The sequence below is a fragment of the Globicephala melas genome, chromosome 21, assembly GCF_963455315.2.
Source record: "Globicephala melas chromosome 21, mGloMel1.2, whole genome shotgun sequence".
NCBI lineage: Eukaryota > Metazoa > Chordata > Mammalia > Artiodactyla > Delphinidae > Globicephala > Globicephala melas.
In genome coordinates, this window is record NC_083334.1 from 19,721,296 (window position 1) to 19,743,919 (window position 22,624).

At 33.8% G+C, this 22,624-nt stretch overlaps 1 protein-coding gene across 3 annotated transcripts in view; it reads left to right on the forward strand.

The window, feature by feature from the left end:
* The window catches only part of SGCZ (sarcoglycan zeta), a 915,455-nt gene that overhangs the window by 590,105 nt on the left and 302,726 nt on the right, over window positions 1-22,624 (forward strand). For 2 of the 3 annotated variants that reach the window (XM_030832087.2, XM_060291683.1), the window contains exon 2: window positions 2,404-2,598. In XM_030832087.2, the coding sequence (XP_030687947.1) occupies window positions 2,404-2,598 (195 nt within the window). Of the gene's footprint in view, window positions 1-2,403; window positions 2,599-22,624 lie in introns of those variants that run through there. The other variant, XM_060291684.1, reaches the window with a different exon arrangement.

The following is a 22,624-nucleotide window of genomic DNA, read 5'->3' on the forward strand; positions in this document are numbered from 1 at the left end:
TTAAGAAAATATCATTGAATTCCTTGAGGTAGTAAAATAGTTTTAATTAAATAACAGATTTTTTGTTTTCTTGACAACTTTTTCTCTTGGCTTTTTGTTACGCTATTTGCTTTTTCAAATTGTTAGAGGCATTTGATATATTTACTGAATTTCTGATGCTTTACCAAAAAAAATCAATTCTATTGTTGAAAGCCCATTTTCTTTGTAATGTGTGTTTGTTTTGTTTCAGATACTTATTCAGTTCTCATTTCTTTTCTAAGGCATGTTAATCTCACCTTCATGTCTAAACAGAATTTGTAGAAATAGAATATTCTAAAAAGGAAGTTTGCTTTAATATGAGATTAAAGACAATGCATGGTGTGAATAGTCACAGCATTTTGCTTGTGACTTCAGAGACCAGCTATACCAAGCAAGGTCTCTTCCTTGTCAGCTGGACATAATCAGGTTTCTGGGCTCTTTTGCTCCACTCTCACGTCCATCCTCTTCCTCTTTTGAAGAACATGGCTCTTCCTTTTTCTTCCCTTTAATTGTGGTGGTTCTTAGAGGTCCCTTTATCGTCTTCCTATAATGTATTTTCTACTTCGTAATAATAGCCATTGTCAGATATAAAATCTCCACCAGAATCTTCAGGCAAATTCCTGTGGTGTTCTGTCACCTGTTGTATAACTTTACGTTTTGTAGCAGTTAGTAAGTTACACATCTCCACTCCAAATTGGAATTAAGGTCTAAAGCTTTTGGGCTACTTTCAAGAAAATATTAAATATTAATTTAAATAATAACAATGACAATAAAGAAAAAGGTAATGTTTTATATTATGAAAGAATTTGTTCTTAATCATCTAATAGTATTAGCTCTTCTAATATATTTTAAATTATAATTTAACATATGAAACTATTTTTATTTTCTTACATATAATATATGTCACTCATAAAAAATTGGAACGATAGTATTTAACAGTGCATTAATACAATTTGAAGTTATAGCTCTAAAATAAAAAGAAAAATGGGAGAAAGCCAAATAACTTGGGTATTTTGCATTTCTCAGTATATAGTTCAACATTTTATTTAGTGTAGGATTAAGTCAGTTAACACCATAAATTAATAATCTTACATTATATATTTTGTACTACTTAATAAGTAATTTAAATTCTTTGTTATGTTGTTTTTATCATTGCATAATTTATTCAGCATTATTTCTGTTGGTGTATTAATTATTAATTGCATGCACAAGAAATCTGAGAAAAACCTAAAAAGAAAAAAAGAACAATTATTGTTCTATAGAAAATCATATTTTATAAAATTTAAAGTTTCCATCCTTCAGGTAATGAATATATTATTATGAAAATTGTATACCCAGTACATATGCCTTGACATTTCTTATCCATATTTTTAGGTTTTATCAGATAGTAAATAATGCATTTGCTCTTTGAAAGAACTAATTTAGAACCTAAATTTATATACTACCATAGAATACCATCTCCTCTTTTCCAAAACTGACTTCTGCTGATATCATTGTATTATGTTACAGGATAGTAAATATGCTGTTTGTTCTTTCAGAGATCAATTTTATACTGATAACTCATTGAAATACAACTAAAATAAATAACATTCTAAATAAAAGTTTTGATTAAATAGTTATATCTATATAATTCTAAATAAAAGTGATTTTCTTTCCATAGGTTTTTGCAAACACACTGACATTTTATTAAAACATATACACTGAGCTCCTTATATCCTGCTCTTTGTTTTGTTTTGTTTTTGCGGTACGCGGGTCTCTCACTGCTGTGGCCTCTCCCGTTGCGGAGCACAGGCTCCGGACGCGAAGGCTCAGCGGCCATGGCCCACGGGCCCAGCCGCTCCGCGGCATGTGGGATTTTCCCGGACCGGGGCACAAACCCGTGTCCCCTGCATCGGAAGGCGGACTCTCAACCACTGTGCCACCAGGGAAGCCCTATCCTGCATTTTTAAAGCCACAAAAATATCTTGTGGTACAGTTGGCCTCTGTCTACTCCGAAAAACAGATAAAGTCCATTCCAAGAGTAGCATGGCTGTGCATACAGTTACTGGGCTTTAGACAAATGGAAGTATTGCTGAGAATCTTCACAGACTCCTGAGAGCAAAGGTCAATGTTAGGATTGGACAAACCCCGCTGAAAATGATACACATCTTAGAGATGTAACAGGTAGTTAAATAGCTTTGAAAAGCAAAACTAGTGATAAGCATTTGAGGGGGTTTATAACATTTCAATTAATTTTAATTAAATAAATTAATTTTAATTACTCATCAATAATTGTGTGAGCACTCACCATTATTCTTAGATATCTCGTGCCTTTTGATTTTAAAAAATCTTTGGTTTTATTTTTGAATACTTCTTTTCTTTCTTTCTTTTTTTTTTTTTTTTTAGATGACACGAGAACAGTACATACTAGCAACACAACAAAATAACCTGCCAAGGGCTGAGAATGCACAACTTTACCCAGTGGGAATTTATGGATGGCGAAAGAGGTGCTTATACTTCTTTGTCCTTCTGCTGTTGGTTACCATGATAGTTAACTTAGCCATGACAATTTGGATATTGAAAGTGATGAACTTCACCGTGGTAAGTACCACCATGATTTTATATCTGTTGCCTTTGGTTCAAAGAAGATATAGGTTTATTATTTTTTTAATTGACAGTTATTCATCTTAATCTTTAAATGTTTGCCTTGAAATTTCAAAGACTGTCATATATTATTTTATGACTGCATTCAATAGGTAATCATGATACATATATTTTACTACCTGCCATTTGAGTGTGGGGAATTTAGATCCTGAGACAGCACAGCACATTGATTTATTAGGAAGCTAGAAAACTTTTAATCAATAAGCATAAAGCATTGTTTGCTAAACCTGGGAATCTAAAAAATGAGTCTGCTTTTAGAAATGATATTTCATGTTAAAATTAATATAGGAAATCACAAGCTTCCTTTGAAATACTTTATACAGAATATTTACCTCTCTACATTTGCTTTCTATGTAATATACTGCATGATCAAATCTAAACCCTGGAATTTTACTGGGCTGCATGGAACAATGTCTATAATTGTCATCACATGGTGATCTCATTCTATCAGAGAGCATGGCCATGGTAAATAAAAGATAAACCAGGAATTAAATCTCTATTTTACAAAAATCAGTAATTAGCAAAATCATTGTCTGATCCACAGATGAATTTTGCTTCAGTTTTTTGACCATGTACAATAAACCTATGAGGATGTCTTATCTGGGAAAAATTAGCTGCTTCAGCAAAGTCTAATTTAGCCATTTTATATTTGCTGGCTAAATTCTTAAATTTCTCTACTCTGTCTTTAAACCATTCTGCCTTTGCTTAGAAACCTGATAGCTTCACATCCAAGCAGGTATCTTTCTTTGCTGACCAAATTGCTATTATTCTTTAGAACTCTGCATCCTCAGGGGTGAGTGGAAGGCTGGCTATTTAACTTCACTGATCTTCCGATGTGGGGCTGTCTTTTAAAAAAAAAAAAAAAAAAACTCTGCTGTGTATTGATTTAGCAAGAGTAGTTTCTTTCTGACTTCACGAATACCGAATTCTGACTAGAAAATGAGCCCAGCATCTGTCCACAGTGTAGGGCACTGCGGTTGTGTGCAGTAGGAGCCTGGGGGGCAGGTGGCCTAACCTTCCAAAGAGGAAAAACTATAACTGTGCAAATCATGATAAAACAGCATATGCTCATGGAGAAAAATGAGCTCAGCAAGAGTTCCATGTTTTCCAATACAGTGCAAATTCTGAAGGGTATTCATCAAAAAAAGGAATGAAAGACAAAGAGAAGATGGGCAGGACTCAGTGTGTTCCAGGATTAGAGAAAATAACTGCTTCCTAGACATGGATATATGTTCAGGGTCATTGATCAAGGCCTGTGAGCCTGTGGGTGGCTAGAGGTGGAGCTGGGGGCTGCTAGGCAAATGATAGCTTTATGAGACTCTGGTAACACATGAACCATTCCTTTGTCCCGTACCCCCACCCCCCAAGAAAAAACAGTCTTGAGAATATCTGACACAAATGTCATTAATTCTATCTGTCGTCTTTTTGTTCTTCTGAGCTCTGCTCCTGTGTTCACTTACTCATGCCTTCTTTATTCGTGGTTTGTGTATCACACAGTAGGGACAACATGTATACCCCTGCAGATTTTTTTATGCTCTCTTAACTATCAGGCAAACTAGCAGTTGCTGACAGCAAGTTCTTCAACATCATTTTTCAAAAAAAAAATTTTTTTCTTAAAGAGAAGAAGAGTAGATTTTTCTCCAAGTCTTACAATTTCAAGCATTCTTTTTCCTCTATCAAGAGGCATCTTTAAAAAGCTCATGAAAAATAGGATCAACTCTCTCACCTTAGGGAGCCTTGATCCTATCCAGTGACCAGGCCACAGGAATTTTCAGATTAAATGCATGTATGTTTATTAAGCATGTTTAAATTAATTAAGAAAATAGACTTAAAATGCGTAATTTCATGGCTGCATGCATCAGCCTCCCAATACCTTGCCCCATGCTGAGGCCAAAGCTGGATAAGCCATTCAGGGAAAATAACTGAACCGTCATCTTTGTCCTCCAGATCCTCACAGGCCTCTGGGTCTCTGTTACCTATGGAGCTATCTAATTTGAACCTCAGCTGGCCAAAATGTAAATGTCAACATATTCCTTGGGATAATGAAAAGGAATTTATTTCTGTAGGAATCTTGACATTTATTTACTTATTTTAATTTAGGCATATCTTTCTTTTTTGTTGTTTTTTAAATCACAATTTTATTTTTTTATAATCGAAATAGAAAACTATCCTTCCTTTAGCTATGTAAGCTATTTATATGTACCTGAAATAAATGGAAAGATAAAGTTGTAATTTTTGTATCAAGATAATTTTTATAAGGTAACATATTCTTTATATCCATGCAGAGATTCATAATTGTTCAGAAAAATTCCAAATTACTTAGTAATTGCAGATTTTAGCAGTCCTAAATACTACACATCAGATTAAGCTGCATGTACTTGCATAGTGAAATAATTTGTAATCCTCTTACATTAGAGCAGTAAAAAAAAATCAACTTTAGTTTTCACTAGTACATTAGGATTGTACCTATCTCTAGAATGAATACCAAAAACCACTTGCCATACTATAGTGAGAAGTAGTAAATGGTGTGTAAATTGTTTAGGGAGTGTTATTGATCTGCACAAAATGTATTTCACTTTCATTACAACTGTTGCCATTCAATACATGGAAATATGTGGCTGTTAACATCTCTTATTTGGGCAAACTTGACATGTTATTGCTCTCAAAATATTGTGTTTCCAGCACAGCACGTGTAGCTGCCAACCTGTTCTATGATGCTTCTTTGGGTCCATCATTATGACCAGTATTACACATGATCTCTATGGTTGATATGACCTTATTCTGTTTCTCATTTTGTGGAAAATAATATCACTCTACTATTGAGATATCCAGCTGCAGAAAATCAAGAAAAAGGAAATGACTTTATACCACAGGGTGAAAAACTGAGGGTAGATATAAACAATAATTTCCTGGCCGTGAGAGTTGGTAAGTGTAGGCATGAGTTGTAAGGGAGAGATTTTGAAACAACATTCTCTCGAGATCAGTATAACCCAATTACAAGCTTCTGTTGTTGTTGTTTGGTTGTTTGGTATAATATCTTTGTGATTCAATATAATAAACTAGTCCAGCAGATCTGTCAAACCAGACATTCTGCTGAGGCAATGTTCTTTTCTTCCAGTGCCCATGGTAAGTCAATTAGCTCTATACTTGAAAATTGAAAATGAATATAATAATAAAGTATTCATTTTAGTCATGAGAGTACTAAGTAAAAGTTGGTGGCATCCAACTGCAACTTAATTTGATTAGACATGTTCACAAGCCAGCAAAAGAAAGAATGGAAACTTAAGTGCCATTTATGAAGTGAAGATTGAGAGGAAGGTCATGAATGTTGTGACTGAAAAGTCAAGAGTACCCAGATATGGATAATAATTGAAGCAATCAATTAATTGAATAAATTAGAAAAAAAATTCTTAGAGGCTTATATGATGAGTGGGATGAATGTTGGATGAAGGGAAATCCCAGGAGAAGCTGGATTGAATATCTTAGTTTTTAAGGATTGAAAAGGAACTGGGACATTTTTAGTTCAACCATCCACGTATTTCTAGAGTTCACTCTACAATGTTCTCTCTATTTGGTCACTCAGCATCTGCTTAAATCCTCCTTTGGTTGATAAGCAAACCATCCCATTATATCACTGGATAGTTTTGTTGTTATTGATATCTTGGTATCTTGTTGCAATCTTCCTGTATGTTAACTCCAGTCTTAGGATCCTAATTCCATTCTTTCAGTCTGACATCAATTTATCAATTAATCAAGACCACAATATGTTCCAATATACACACATATACATACATATATAAACAAACATGTACAAGTATACACATATATATACTTTTATACATATACACATCAAGGATATATATATCTTTGATCATATTGCATTTTACTGTCTAAAGATCAGAATATGTAAGAGATTCTTATGCAATCCCTTTGGTTTCCTTAGTTGCGACTTCCTTTTTTCATCTCATATTCTCTTTATTACATGTTTATAAGTATATGTGTACAAGATGATCAACCCTTTTATGATATCTTTCTGTTTATGGCTGTTGTCTATAGAGTCACTGATACCTTTTATCATATTTTCTTTTAGTGTACCTTTCTAAAGTTGAGATTGCACATAATACTATATTTAGCTTTCTGCTTTCTCACTTTTTAAAGCTAAATGTTTTTTTTTAAACTTTTGAATTTTCTTTGCCACTCTTTTTTTTTTTTTTAAAGAAGATGTTGTGGGTAAGAGTTTATTAATTAATTAATTTATTTTTGCTGTGTTGCGTCTTCATTTCTGTGCGAGGGCTTTCTCTAGTTGTGGCAAGCGGGGGCCGCTCTTCATCGCGGTGCGCGGGCCTCTCACTATCGTGGCCTCTCTTGTTACGGAGCACAGGCTCCAGACGCGCAGGCTCAATAGTTGTAGCTCACGGGCCTAGTTGCTCCACGGCATGTGGGATTTTCCCGGACCAGGGCTCGAACCCGTGTCCTCTGCATTAGCAGGCGGATTCTCAACAACTGCGCCACCAGGGAAGCCCTAAAGCTAAATGTTTTTAAAGTTAATTCGGGCGGAATATGAAATAATATACTTTTTCTGATTATTAAATCCTGTACTCCTTCTAATACTTTGGTAAATGACACATCACACATCCCCATCTCACACTTGTAACTATTTATTCCTTTTTTTGAAATCTTCATCAGTAACCAAGTGATGTATTATCTATAGCCATTTCCAATCTACCTAAGATGGCTAAAGTGTGTATGCAATATGCTATCATCTGTGTGTCCATCCAAAAACTTGCTACTCTCACAGTTTTCTTCATTTCACTTTCTAATAGGACCATTACTTTGGAATGAACTTTCCCATCTCCATTTATCCAACCAGTTCTTATATTTATCAAAGCTGTGTCCTAATCTCAGATGCATTTTATTTCTTACTCAGAATCTATGGATATGGATAAACATATGTGAAGCTTAAATATGAACTAACCATATTTCATTGATTTTTAATTGTTTTTTTCTCCTCTCCTTAGCATGTTTATCACAAAATATTTTCTTTCTGTATGACCTTGTTTATTGTCTGTTCCCCTCTCCACAAATGGAATATAAGCTCCGTGAGGCCTTCCACTGCTGTATTCCCAAAGCAGAGGATAATCCCTTCCAGATAATTAGCCCCTCACAAGTATTTGTGGGATAAATGTCAGTCTTTAATATTACCTGCGTTGAAAACCAGTTAGCTGTTCATTTCACTATGATGTGTGCCTTTCCAAAGGCCCAGCTTGACCTAGGAAGAATTGAGGCAAAACTACTAGTTATCCCAGGTCTCTTTGCTACTATTTAAGGTCTCATAAGCACAGGGGATGGTTCGTGGTCTATGCAGTGGTATTTATTAACTTCTACATTGAAAAAGCAGTTTTGTGTTCTAAACACCAAGATTAATAATTCCCAGTGGCTCCTGATTTAAGAGCCAACACATTCCAAGAAGGCAGGCCCAACCTTGATTATCCATTATCAGTGGTACAGAGAGCTGCCATTATTAACATTTATTTAATATGAAATATTTTATCCTACAAAAGAATATACATATATATATATATATATATTTAAGGTACAAATGATTATAATAACAATCATAAACAATGAAATGAACACTGTGCCACATCCCCCAGTTATAAAAATAAACATTACCAATGTCTCCTAACTCTATCTATAGAGAACCACATTCCTGAATGTTTTTTTTTTTTTGATTTTTTAGTTTCATGTGAGTGTATGTGTGTGTATAAACCTCAAACATTATATTGCTTTTAGGTCAGCAATCTGTTTGCAAGATTTATTCCTGTTAATGTGTATAGCTGCAATTTATTTAGTTACTGCTGTAAATTTCATTATGAGTCTACCTTATTTATTTATCAATTTTCCTTTTGAGTTATTTCCAAAGTATTTTTTGTTGTTTAATTTGCTCTCACAAACAGTGATCCTAAGAATATTTTTGTATATTGATAAGTGTAGTTGCAAATGTACAAGAGTTTCTCTAGGTTCTAGATTCTAGAGTGTATGTCTAGAAATATTGGCTTTTAACATGAATTTTTTTCCCTAAAGTGATTGAGTCAGTTTGCTACCACCACGAGCAACCTGTAAGGGTTTCTTTTGTTCTCCTTAACTCTTAACAGAGAACTGCCAGCTAAACTAAACTGCTACCTCTTAAGCCACAAATCTGACAGCCAGCTAGCTCATAAAGATCCTCTTTGTTTATTGGTTCGTTTGTTTATCTGGATGTCCCTTTCTGACAGATTTATTCCTTTATTTTTAGTCATATGTCTTATCTCTGCAATAGGATTTACTATGTTGTATTAGATGTATAATTATGGTTCATCTAAATATGTACTCTTCTCCACCCGTTTTCCCAAAGCCCCATTAATGTGGGAATTCCTCATGGAGCAGAATCGGGTCTTATTATCTTTTTTATCTTGGTATCTTTGCCAGGCACATAGTAGGTAATACATTATTTTCAGTTGACCATTACATCACTTATTACAATCCCTCTAGAAAACGTAATCAGAACCTCAAGTGTGAGAGAAACTAACTGTGTTTCCTGACTTCCAGCCTCTCTTGGGAGGGAAACTTCTGCAGTGGAGGCTCAGCCTGCCCACCACACTCATAACTTCCCCAAGTCTCTTCATTAGCAATTGAAATCAATGGAATATTGAGATTGTCTAGAGAAATTTGTTGACCCAGCTTGGTCTCATCTTAAGGATATTTGCGATTTTCTAAATTTACTTTGATCAAAAAAAATAAAAAGATACAAATAAAAGATACAAATAATTAGTGGGGACAAAATAAGTCCCCACTAATTATAAACTAGTCTCCGGTTACTGAAAAAAGATGAAATGGATCAATAACAGGAGAAAGTAGAAAAGGGGAAGAATTTTATTCAAGTGGCCCACAGGGCAAAAGCAGGGGTGTGGGTTTTTATTTGCATTTCTCACAGAATTGTTATAAAACATGGACTCAGAATCAGACTTCCAAAACTTCTGAAGCTTATGCTCTTTATTCATTCCTTTCAAAAACCCACAGACATATCACCATCTGTTTTGTGTATGCAACAATTTAAGAACAGAACATGAATTCATTTTTATAACCATAACTATTATATAACCAAGGAAAAAGCTTGAGTCTCTACTACATATTGTTAAGATATTTTCCCATAGAAAATTGGTGTCAGTAGCAGATTCCCTTAGATTGCTTGTACTGCCAAAAACACCTCTCATCATCCATGAGCAGTGGTTAAACGAATGAACTTTGGACCAGCCCTTTGCATCCAAATCCTGGTTTTACCACTGATTCGCTATGTTACCTTCAGCAAATTAAACTGTGGTTCAGTTTCCTACTCTGTACAATGGGTGCAATATTATTCTTTTTATTAGATCGTTATAAACGTCAAAACAATTAAAATAATGAAAGTTCTTCAGAAGTGCCTGGCATATCCTAACAGCTAAGATTTTGCCATTATTATTATTATTATTATTACTCTTATTTCTGCTGTTCTGACTTCTCAGTTATTCCATACATCATGTGAGTTAACGATTTTTTTCTATTAATGTTGAGCATAAAACAGTCCTAGAAATGTAAAAAGGTCTAAAAACATGTGTATTAATGAATAAGTAGTAAAGAAATGAGGGTGTTTATAAACTTGTTTCATACTAATAATATGCATAAAGGTTAAGAGCATGAGCTATGGAGACAGACAGCCTGATTCCCATTCTGGCTCCAGAACAGCTGCTTAGAAGGATGGTCTTGTGCGAGTCACTTAACCTCTCTAACTCCAGTTTCTTCATCTGCAAAATGGTCAATGGTGTTGACCCATAGACATATTAGAAGTAATAAGCGAGTGAACTCTTATAAAAGTGCTTAACATAGAGCCTCAGAGTAAGTACTAATTAGTGCTAGCTATATGTAATGACCTACATTATTTCCAGGCTGTGATTAGCTGTTCATAATGATTAGCTGTTCATAATTAGTTATTTATTTTATAGGATACATTGTATAAGAGAAAATGTCTTACTTCCTTGGGATGATGGATGGATAATAAAGATTTCTTTTGAAATTCTAAGTTGACACTCAGATATAAAAATTTACCCAAAACTTTTAAGAGGAACAGTTCAGCTGTCAAAACGTCATCATGGTTTGGATGACCCTAAGACGTTTAGTTTGAAAATGTGCATTACCTGAAAGGGACCCTACTGGCCTGTCTGAATGGTGGAGCTTATTTTCCAGAGCTAATCTCTTTTTTGAACCATTTTGACAAATATACTACTTAAAAATTGGATGACAGAGTGGGATTTCTGTTTTTGATCCTAAATGTTCTGAGTTTCTTTAACGTTCAGAGCTTTAAATGCTTACCTGATAGAGATATTGCATTCTGAATTATAGCCCTTAGGTTATAACTTTTAGATCTGGGAGTGAAAGTTTGAGATGCCCTGCAGCCCATATTTATTTAGCATGTAGTTTGTATTCAGCCAGATTATATGCTTTATAGACCAGACCTTACTGAATTTCACAACACTGCAAATTAAATATTATATCCCCTTTGGCAGTTGAAGACACAGAGGCTTAGGGAAATTAGATAAACTTCCCCAGGTCACACTGATGAGCAAGGTTAGAAGCTCGGGCTCTACAGTTTTAAAGTTCATGCTCTTTTTGCCACCTTTCACTGCATTAATGTTATCAAGATTCGGTTAAAATTCAATTAGTTCAATGTTCTTCATTAAATAATTTACTTTCCTGTCTACTTTAGTGCATTCACACAATACCATTAGATACATAACTATGACATCACTGCTTTTTATGTATATTTAATATTCATTGGACAAAAGATACCTCAATCCTCTGAACTATTTTAATTTAATGGGGAATCGCGCCTAATCTCTCATAGTCAGTGAGTAATTAGAACAGTGAAAACTCTTCTGTAAGTTCCAAACATGACTATCTTTTGAGTTTGCCAGAATGAGCATTAAGCTTAATTTCTGGATAGAGAAATGGTGCTTATTAATGGCACCTTTATAAAAGGGACAATGATTTTCATAAAGGCTGTTTTATCCCTGTGTGACTCCAATCTAGTCTTTGCCCTCGTTAAACTATATTTTGCTGAGGAGTAACTAATTGCTCATGGTGAAAAACCATTCTGAAGGTGATTTAGGACCATAGCTTTTGTCCACCTTTCTGGGCTGCCATTTCCATTTTTTCCAGTTAATTCCTCAGTACATGAATCATGGCTCCCGCCCCAAGCCAGGGTGGGTGGGGTGCTATCTTCTGTGGCATGACGACCACTCCACAGGGGGAGTGCCAGCAGTGGGAGCCCACCTGCCGGAGAGCCATCCGGCCTGCACCGCCCCTCCGTGTGGCGTGTGTGGATTTACTACAGAATTTATGAGAGTGAATAGTACAGTTAATGTTGCAAGACTGCTTCCATTATAACTCTCTGTTTGTACCTCCTCATAATTTTCTGACAAATTGTCCCTCTCAGGTGAAATCATTCATGCTTAGTCTTAGCCTAGCAGGACATTTCCTTCCCTTGCCTTTAGAAAGAAAAATTTAGTCACTTTTATCCAAGTTCAAACAAGTACCAAGCAGTCATTCCTTTGACTGAATTAAAGTACAAAAACAGGGGCATAAGATAAACCGTGAACTCTACATGGCATGTGCTAAATGAACTACATTAGAATACCAGATATTTTGCAGGAGAAAACAAAGAATTAAGAAAATCAGCCATTGAATAGAAAGTTATAGCAAGTACAGACTTGTTAGTTCATATGTTTTTATAATACAGAGAGATGGAAAAGACTTTTTTTCAGTGCCTGTTTTACACAGAGAAGATGGAAATCCAGAAAGATAAAATCACTCACCCATGTTGGTGACTTGCAACCAGACTATAAAATGTGTTAGATCACATTGAACTTAATGTAATAAGTGCATTGTGCTTGTCCTCACATGTAATAGCATATAGTATGACCTATACTTTGACTAACTTAGTAGGAAATTTAGAGGGAATTTTAAGTTTTAAAATGAAACAATGCTAATTATCTTAAGAAGAGTTAACATTTTGCTATTTTGTAAAAAAAATGAAGCAACCATTTGTTTTTCAAAAGCCTAATTGAAATGTCGTATTTGTTTCTAAGAAAATATATTTTTAATAAAGGTCATCTTTTAGGCAGGGATTCATATGAATTTAATTTAAATAATAATTTCACCATAGACCTTCTTGTTAGTTTGTAAACTCATTCCCAGATCAAATATATGTTAGTACTACATAATAAATTAATAGTAATATACAACACGTTAACACTATTTATTATAAGCAGATTTAGTTTGCTAAATAGTTTAATATTTAGTTTTAAATCTTTCCAGAAATTCATCATTACAGCGCCTCTGCAGATACTTACACTGTTTCAGAAGCTGTTTATATCAGCTGATGGCTATCATCTTTGGGGTAGCTCACAGCTTCCTTCCCAAAGCATGCATGACGGTCCATAATACAACTTCAACAGTGTTCAGCTGTATTCCAACTTGTAAATTCCACTGAATAATGTCATTAGAGAATTATATATCTGTTCTCTCATGATTCACATATTTCTGCTATTGAAAATTGTGTATATTTCTGAGCTTAAGAAATTTTGAAATAGGCTAAGCCTCTGTTATCTCTCATATCCTCTTTATTTCTTCTTGATCAAGGGGTTAACTTAAACTAAACAGAAAAAGCACTGGGCATTTGTTAAAAGTCTTCATATAAATTGACCAAGTTTATCTCCTGATGCTAGTTTTAGTTTTAGTCGGAGGAGGGAAGTGTAAAACCTAAATTTCAGCATGACCCAAATATGCATGTGTGTGCACTTGTTACAAAAGAAGTATTTATTTTCAGTGTTCATTAAAGTCCAAAAAATATGATTATTAAGAAGCAATACAAATTGCTTAAACAATGTGTAAAACCTGTGTGCGTCTCCACTGTAATATGCCTTTTAATCTCACTTCCAGTGAGTTGCAATTTTATGAATTGGACTCTGTTTTTCGGTTAACCTAGTTAATTTTTCTCTGATATGCTTCAGTCTTGATTGATGACTTAAAAGCAATCTTGTCACTTTATGTTTCTCTAAGAGCTCTGGTTAGTGAGCTGCAAAAAAACAGACAAAATAACCAGATTTGCACTAGGAAGACTCTTATAAATTTATTTAAAATACCTGAATACCTAGGTATTTAAAGAAACATAGGAATTGGTGTTAGTAAAGAAGGAAAGGGAACAAGTATTCATGCAACAGTTTGTTAGGTACTTTACATAGTTTGTGTTACATAGTAGGACATTCCCATGAGATGCATATTATTATCTCTTTTAAAATAAAAAACTTTGCCCAAATTCACGTAATTAAAAAGTGACTGAATTAATGTTTGAATATTTGTTTATCTAACACCACAGGCTTCACCTGCTTAGGAATCATTCTACTGTTGATGTTATTCACACGTCAGTGTAGCCAAAATACAATTTTTCTACATAAGCAATATTCTACTATTCGACAATAATTTAATAAGTTCACATATAAGACCTCATACATTTTTATAGGGGCATGAGATTGAATATTTTCTAGTTAATTTTGAAATGGGGTGAGATTCTTACTTTACTGTCTGCTAATATTAGTTTATGTTCTGTTTCTCTATTTTTGATTCATTATCATATTCATAGTATATTAATTATAACAGAACTGCAGAATCATGATACTTGCTATAACTTTTTCTGCCATTTGTACAAATAAGAAATGTGAGCTCTGTTTTAACTATAGCCGTACTCAACTTTTCATATACTAACAGGCATTTTAAACAAGTTCAATGTATTGGTGATCTGTTGCCACAAGAATGCTGTGTAACGGACACAAATCCCAGTAGCTTAAAATAATCAACATTAATTTAAATCGGGAATCTGTGGATTAACTGGGTGATTCCGTCGTCTGATGTTGGTAGCACTTCCTCATGGGTCTGCAGTCAGCTGTCCTAGCCAGCTTGTAGCTTGGCTGGTTTAGGATGCCTCATCCCCATACTTGACAGTCATTTCACTTGGATCACATGTCTTTCTTCCTCCAGTAAACTAGCCATTGTTAAACAGGTTAGAAGTTCCAAGGAAGAGCGTAGATATATGCAAGACCTCTAGATGTCTAAGACCCAAACTCGTCGGCCGTCATCACTCAAGTCTGAGCCTTCTATTAGCCAAAGAAAGTCACATGTGCAGTCAAGATTCATAGGATGAATAGACTCCACTTCACTTGTATCCTAAGAAATGCAATTAAAACAAGAGCTAAATATCTCTTTTATTTTTAGAATTTCAAATAGGCTTGATTTTTTTTTTTACAGCACTTTTAGGTTCACAGCAAGTACAGAGTTCCCCCATGCCCTCTGACCCCACACATGTACACCATCAACATCTCCACCATAGAGGCACATGTGTTAAAATCAGTGGACACATCATGGATTACCCAAAATGAATAGTTTACATCAGGATTCACACTTGATGTTATACATTCTGTGGGTTTGGACAATTAAACAATGACATGTGTCAAACATGATATAATAGTATCATACAGAGCAGTTTCACTGATATAAAATTCCTCTGTCCTCTACCTATTCATCCCCGCCTCTCCACTAATACCGGAAATCCCCAAAACCTGGCAACCCTCCATAGTGTTGCCAGTTTTCTGGTGCGTTTCATAGTGCGTTTTCTAGAATGTCGTGTTGTTGAAATTATACAGCATGTAGCCTTTTCAGATTGGCTTTTTTCACTTGGTTAAACGCATTTAAGTTTCCTCCATGTATTTCATGGCTTGACAACTCATTTCTTTTTAGTGTTAAATAATTGTCTGGATGTACCACAATTTACTTATACATTCACCTACTGAAGGGCATGTTGATTGCTTCCAGGTTTTGGCAATCATGAATAAAGCTCCTGTAAACATCCACGTGCAGGTTTTTGTGTGAACGTAACTTTTCAATGCCTTTGAGTTATACCAAAGAGCATGATTGTTGGGTCATATGGTAGGAGTATGTTTAGTTTTGTGAGAAACTGCCAAGCGGCCATCCACAGTGGCTGCACCATTTTGCATTTCCACCAGCGGTGAATGGGGGTGTTTGTTGCTCCACAGCTTCACAAGCATTTGGTGTTGTCAGTGTTTTAAGTACCATTTTCAAACTTATCAAATTACCATATATTTATAATTTTCCCTTTAGTACTGGTTTACCTGCAGAAGTATTACACACTTTAATATGTCTATATTCAATATATATGTGTATATATGTGCATGTGTATGTGTGTATCTATATTTAGATGCAAATACACCACATACTTACTTTTATAATCACCAGATATCCTACAGTTTAAAGATAGTTACCCTGAAGTTTTATTAAAAGTAATGACAATATTAAGTCATTGCTTGACAGCACAAAAGGGTTTTTCCTTTCCTTTATAAAGAATAATTTGAAACTTGTACAATTGTTTAGAATTCTAGGCCTTTAGAGTAACTTGACATCAGGTATGTATCCTAAGAAAATAATCAGAAGAGTAGAGAAAAATTTATGTCCAAATAAGTATATCTTCTGTATGTAAAAAGCAACATAAAGATCTAAACACAAGAGGGAGTTAAGGTTATAGTAATAAATTTATGTATGCAATATTAATCATTAAAAATTAAGTTCCAAAATCATATTAATGATTTTGAATAAGTGTTTATACTATAGAATCAAGTAAAAAGACATATTTAAAATAACATATGCAGTATTATATCATCTCTAAAAAGAGTTGCTTAGAAAAATATTGGTTTGGCCAAAAAGTTCGTTCTGGTTTTTGTATGTTACAGAAAAACCTGAACGAACTTTTTGGCCAACCCAGTATCTTAAATAAAAGCAAAATATTAAATAGTAATTACCTTTTAGTGGTGCTCTTATAAGTTTCTTTTTCCAACTTTCTTCTTGTACTTTTTTGTAAACTTTATTCAGTGGCTATGTATTTTATAATCAGTAGAAATCTGTGTGAACCATAGTGAGTTCACTATACTCAATATAAAAAGGCTTGTTTTCTTTTCTGGAATTAAATCCAAAACTATGGGTTATTAGTGAAATCTAAATGTTTTAAAGACCTTATGAAATAATAATGGGAACTTAAAAATACTACTGTGCCAATTGTCTTGTTTTACTTAAGAAAATGGAGAAATTAGTATTTGATTTTCAGAGACAACAAGCTATTTTCTTTAGGATGAAATTAGACTTTCATCTGCCAAGATGGGACCAATCCATATTTTACAAAAGACACACCTGATCCTAGATCAGCACCTTTTTCTGATGTCTGCCTTCTAAAAATAATATTAAGTGCATCAGAAAAATCTTACTGACCTGGAAAAACCCATATGGAAATCTAATCTTTAGTTATGAGCCATTGAATATTAGATCAAGAAATATTTTCATTTTCCTCATCAATGATTTTTATATGAAAGTGAATTTAGTCCCTAGGAAACAGATTAAGCTGTGTAACTAGACTTCTGACCTCTATTTTCCCTCTGGGTGGGAAGAAGCCTAACCTGACTGCCCTGATTATATTTTATTAATGATGAAAGTACTTGACTTTTCCTCTGGCTGACTAGGTCTGATTCCTATACATACAGTGATATATGTGCATATTTTAAAACAGGGCGTTGCTTTCTGCTTTTTTCAATTGGTAGCTTCATTCAGTTAACTTGACTTGATAATTTTGTTGTGAATATTCTTTACTTTTGCTTAAATCCAAAATAAGTTTATAAGTCTTATAAAGTAGCAAAACTTATGTAGTTCTACCACAACCACTGTGTGGACTACCTCCTTCATTTATTTAACTGATGTATTGTATCCAATCAAGACTCCTATTTAGAATTCAATCCATGTTTTGCATGAAGAGCTGTGTTCATGAAGCCAATAAACAATATATATTCAGTTCTTCCTAAAAATCATGTTTAAAGTAGCAAGTGCAATATACTATTACTCTGAAATAGTTTTCCAGTTGTAATCTTATTTTAATAAAAATTGTGAAAGATAACAAATCATTCACTAAATAAACACTTTTATTTGTATTTCCCCCTTCTAAAAATAAATAACAGTGGTTTATTTCATTAAAATTGTGGATAGGAATTCTTCCTGGGAATCATTTATCTCTAGCTCTATAAAATTTCCTACTATTAATTCTCCTAGTACTTGAGTAATTTTATACTCATTTGGCCTAAGCTTTTTAAGTGTCTCCCAAATGGAGGAATACTGAGATTGGAGGCAAACAAAAATTGCTGATGCCTTACAAAGTTTCGCCAATCAGAAAAATCAAGCAACTATGGAGTTTGGTTGATAATGATGTGTTGATGTAGGTTCATCAGTTGTAATAAATGTACCACTCTGGCTGGAATGCTGATAATGGGGAAGGGTGTCCATTTATGGGGGTAAGGGGTATATGAAAATCTCTGTATCTTTCATTACATTTTACTGTGAACCTAAAATGGCCATCAAAAAAGAAAATCTATTGACATTATATATAAAATATAAATATGTATACATTTTAAAAATCAACCAAAACCGTATTCCTGTACTTAATAGAGCTCTGGCCTTCCAATACAAAATGTCATGCTTAGTCATATCTACAGTAAAGAATAAATATATTCCCTTGATTGTTCACTAAACTGTGAATCTTGAGTTATTCCAGGGGCATTAATGTTGTTCGAGTCAACTCAATACAACTATTTGTATTATTCCTTGTAGACAACGTAGAGTGTAATTGGCTGATTTCTCTATTTTTTAGTTAAAAAATGCATTCTTAATGTTTTTTAGTAACCTGATGATAGCTTAGGTATTGGTATGTCACCTTAAAGAAATAATTATGGAAGAGTTAGACCTGTTTTGTTGCCATTCCCCATATTGAATGTTGTCCCCCAAATCCTCCTTTAGCCCTTTAATTTAGCCCTTTGTGATACAAGTCTATACCTATAGAGGTTCATTTTGAGATATGGTAAGCTAATATTTGCAACCCTAATTTTGCAAATTGTATGGCTAGTGGAAGACATTAACATGTGATTCATATTAGTTCTCATTTTTTCTCCTGTAATCAATATGGAGACACTGACTTTACTCTTTTTATTTTAGAAAAAAATAACTGCTATCATAGCATCTTTCCACCAAAGGCAACTGACACTCTTTTTTAGTCAAATGTATTACCTGACAAATTGATTTCTGATCAATGATGTAGCTCCATATTCTCAGAGAAGTCATATAATTCAGTAAATGTGCAACAAAAAGTTTGATAAGTCATTTTACCTTAATAATTTGTTTTATAAACTTTTGCTTATAAATTTTGTTTCATAAAGCTTCTGTTTCAGAAGATGTTATTTATAAACAAATATAGAAATTATCAATCTAAAATTTAAATCCATGATTCTGCGTCACTTCGGCATTGGCAGGGTATTGGTGAATAATTATTAAACATTGCTTTCCAGAATGCTGATAATTGGGTATTTGGGTAGCAAAATTGTAATTGCAAATCACCTATCCTTGAATTTCAGCATAATTCTGACAGGCTCTTGACAGCACACAATCAGTGTCTGCTCACGGCCACATCACAGTCATAAGCAAACACATAAACAACACGAAATAAAATCTTCGTTTTGAATCATTACAAAATTAAATATTTCAAGCAATACTACTATATTCCAACTAATAACCTGAATCTAAATTCTGAAACTCCAAGCAGAATTTAACAGTGTCAGCGATGCAAACCTGTCCTGACCTTTTGTTCTTTTTTGGTCTCTCAAATAAAACCCAGGAGCTAATTAGCCAGTGTTTGTGCCTGAGAGGAAGGAAGGGAAAGAGCAGTATATAATGTGTAAATTCTAAACTCCAGGTGCCTTAAATCTTTCTTGAATTTCTTGCTTTTTCTGCTTATTCTTTCTAGATTAGAACGAGAGTAGAAATTAGCCCTCAGATAAAGCTGTGTTAATAAACTAAGGTCAGGTAAGTTTTTAATGTAAATCCAATAATTTACATTCCAATAATTAGCAGAATTGGGAATGGGAAATGTAGATTGTTGTTTTGAATGTATGGTTAATATTTTACAGGTGTTTACTTTCTCTGACCTCTAGCTTCACACAATTCTAATTACATTTTAAAAATTTACCTCCATTTTATTGCATTCCTATACATGGACTCGTTAACTCAATAAATATTTAGAATATAGCAAAAATGAATTCATTGAAGAACAGTGTGGGAAAATACACCTAAAATCAATCGAAACAATACTACGTAAGGATAACTTTTTGGTATTAAATATTCATAATCAGCTTTTATAATCTGAGATTTCATGAATTTAAAATAGTCATTCATTAATGTTTTACAAATTTTGTTTGGAAAACAACATTAGAATTATTTATGAGCTGACTTTTCTAAATTAATAGAATCTGCAAAATTAATGGAAAAGGTATATTTATGATATTAATGACACTACCATATTTTCTAGAGATCATTAAATTAAATTTGAAAATATACAGTATCTTGAAAATAAAATATGGAATAATATATTTTATCTTTATATAATGAATTTATAGCTTCATTTATTAATTGACACTTTGTCACATTATTTTCAGTGTAAGACAAACCATTATATTTCCCACAGAAATACTCTGGAAAATTATCTGAGCTGCCTGACTTAGAATTTATTATTTCATCTCAGTGATTAAGCTAAGGATTTAATTCTATTTACAGTAATCTCCTCCTTAAGATTCTGTGTTTGAATGGTATTTTTAACCTTGCTTACAAGAGTGCAACATATACTACTTATAATTACAAAGAATCAGACTTTTATAATCCTAATTTCTGAAGGAGATAGTTCTCTAGAGAGTAACCTAATAGAGAAGGTGTCTTGTTTGCGTTTTTTAATAAAATTAATAATGAATATATCAAATTTGGCATTAAGTATATACATTTAATGTATAAATGGACAGCTGCCATTTGCTATGAAAAGAAATTGTTTGCCAATTAAGCACAGCCTGAGACAATGCCTGTTAATATAAATGCATCTATTAAAAATAGCAGTGAATATTAATAGTCAAATGTTTTAGCTTTCAAAGAAACTTTTGCTTTTTATAATGGTAGCTTTAGTTATTCTGTTTATATTTAATCATGTAGTATCATAGATGGTCAAGATCTTATAATACAGTAAGTGGTTGGGATTATGTCTTTTTATTCAAGAAGTATAGTCTTTTATTTGGTGGATAACTATAATGAGTAAATTACCTCATTGTAGTCACTGAGGAAACAATACTAAATAATAAAATAGATAATTATGAGAATTACAAATCATAATAGCTACTATTATTCACATGTTAACTAATTTCTCCTAACAACCCAAGAAAGCAGTTACTGTTATTAGCCCCACCTAGAGGTTAAATTAACTTGTCCAAAACACATGGCTAGTAAGTGGAGGAGCCAGAATCGTAACTCAGATCTAAGATGCTGTACTACTGTGGTTTTTGTTTATTCTTTACTGGATATATCCAAGATTATTTATTTTTATTTTTAGATGAATAATAACTTTAACAGGCCTGCCTCACCAGCTCTAAATGTCCAGTTTAGTAATGGTTCAGTGTTCTTAAAGTAGAAAATCTTTCCTTTTTCCAATAAATTACATTTCATAATATATCTGGATTAATGTCATAATAGGGAAATGTTTTTGAGAAATGTTTATAAGCTCTCAATTGACATTTGAAACTAGTTAGAATTAACAGGTTAAAAGACTACGTGTACTGTGACAAATGGACGATAGCCAGACCACCTATGAGAGCAGAATTCCGACTCACAGCCTCTATAGCAATTAACCCAGAGCGGTCAGGACTTAGTCACTGACTGCCAGCTTTTTTATCTTTTGCCCCAGCTTCGAACTCAAGACAAAATCAAAGCAATCACATAAAATTCTCCGCATCTAGTTAGTCCACCTCCAGCTTTCCCAGCTCAACAGCCTGTAATGACAGCATATTGAAGCCTTTTCTTTTTTCACTCTTAAGACTTCCCACTTTCCTATCTGATTTAGAGGCTCCACCAAACTCAAATGATAGTGACAGATTTCTTTGTTAGGTCACCATAGAGCATTAACCAGAGTTCCCTGTGCTATACAGTAGGTTCTCATTAGTTATCTATTTTATACATAGTATCATTAATGTATATATGTCAGTCCCAGTCTCCTGATTCATCCCAGCCACCCCACTTTCACCACTATTATTTAACATAGTTTTGGAAGTCCTAGCCACGGCAACCTACTTTTCTTTTAAGACCTTTAAATGACTTGATGTAGCCTACCCACATTATGGAGGGTAAACTGCTTTACTCAAAGTCTATTGATTTAAATATTAGTCTCACCTAAAAATATCTTCACAGCAACATCCAGACCAGTGTTTGACCAAATGCATGGGTACTATGACACGTGAAATTAATCATCATGTACTTCAAATAGCTTCCCGATTGATCCACCTCAAAGTCATTCTTCCTTACTGGAATTATAGTCAGCTTTCTAAAATGCATAGTTGATAGGCCTTAAAAATATTTCAAAGGCTTCTTATTGCCTAATAGGTAGAATCAAGTGGCTCCTTAGTGTGCCGTACAAAGTCTTTTACAACCTGATTTCTGCCTAACTTTCCTGCCTCATTTGCACCACTGAATATCCAAAATTTTATGCTCCAGTAATGGACATCTGCTGGTAGATGCTTTTCCTTTTATTGTTCCTTCCTCCTGGAAGACGTTTCTGTGTGTGTCTAAGAGGAAAATCTTAATCATTCTTCTAACCTCTGCTCTGACACCAGCCCCTGGGGTTGGATTTATATTGTTCACATCCACAGTTTGCATCCTTGGTGCTCCATGGAATCTAGAGTGTTCCACTCTTACCCCATTTATATCA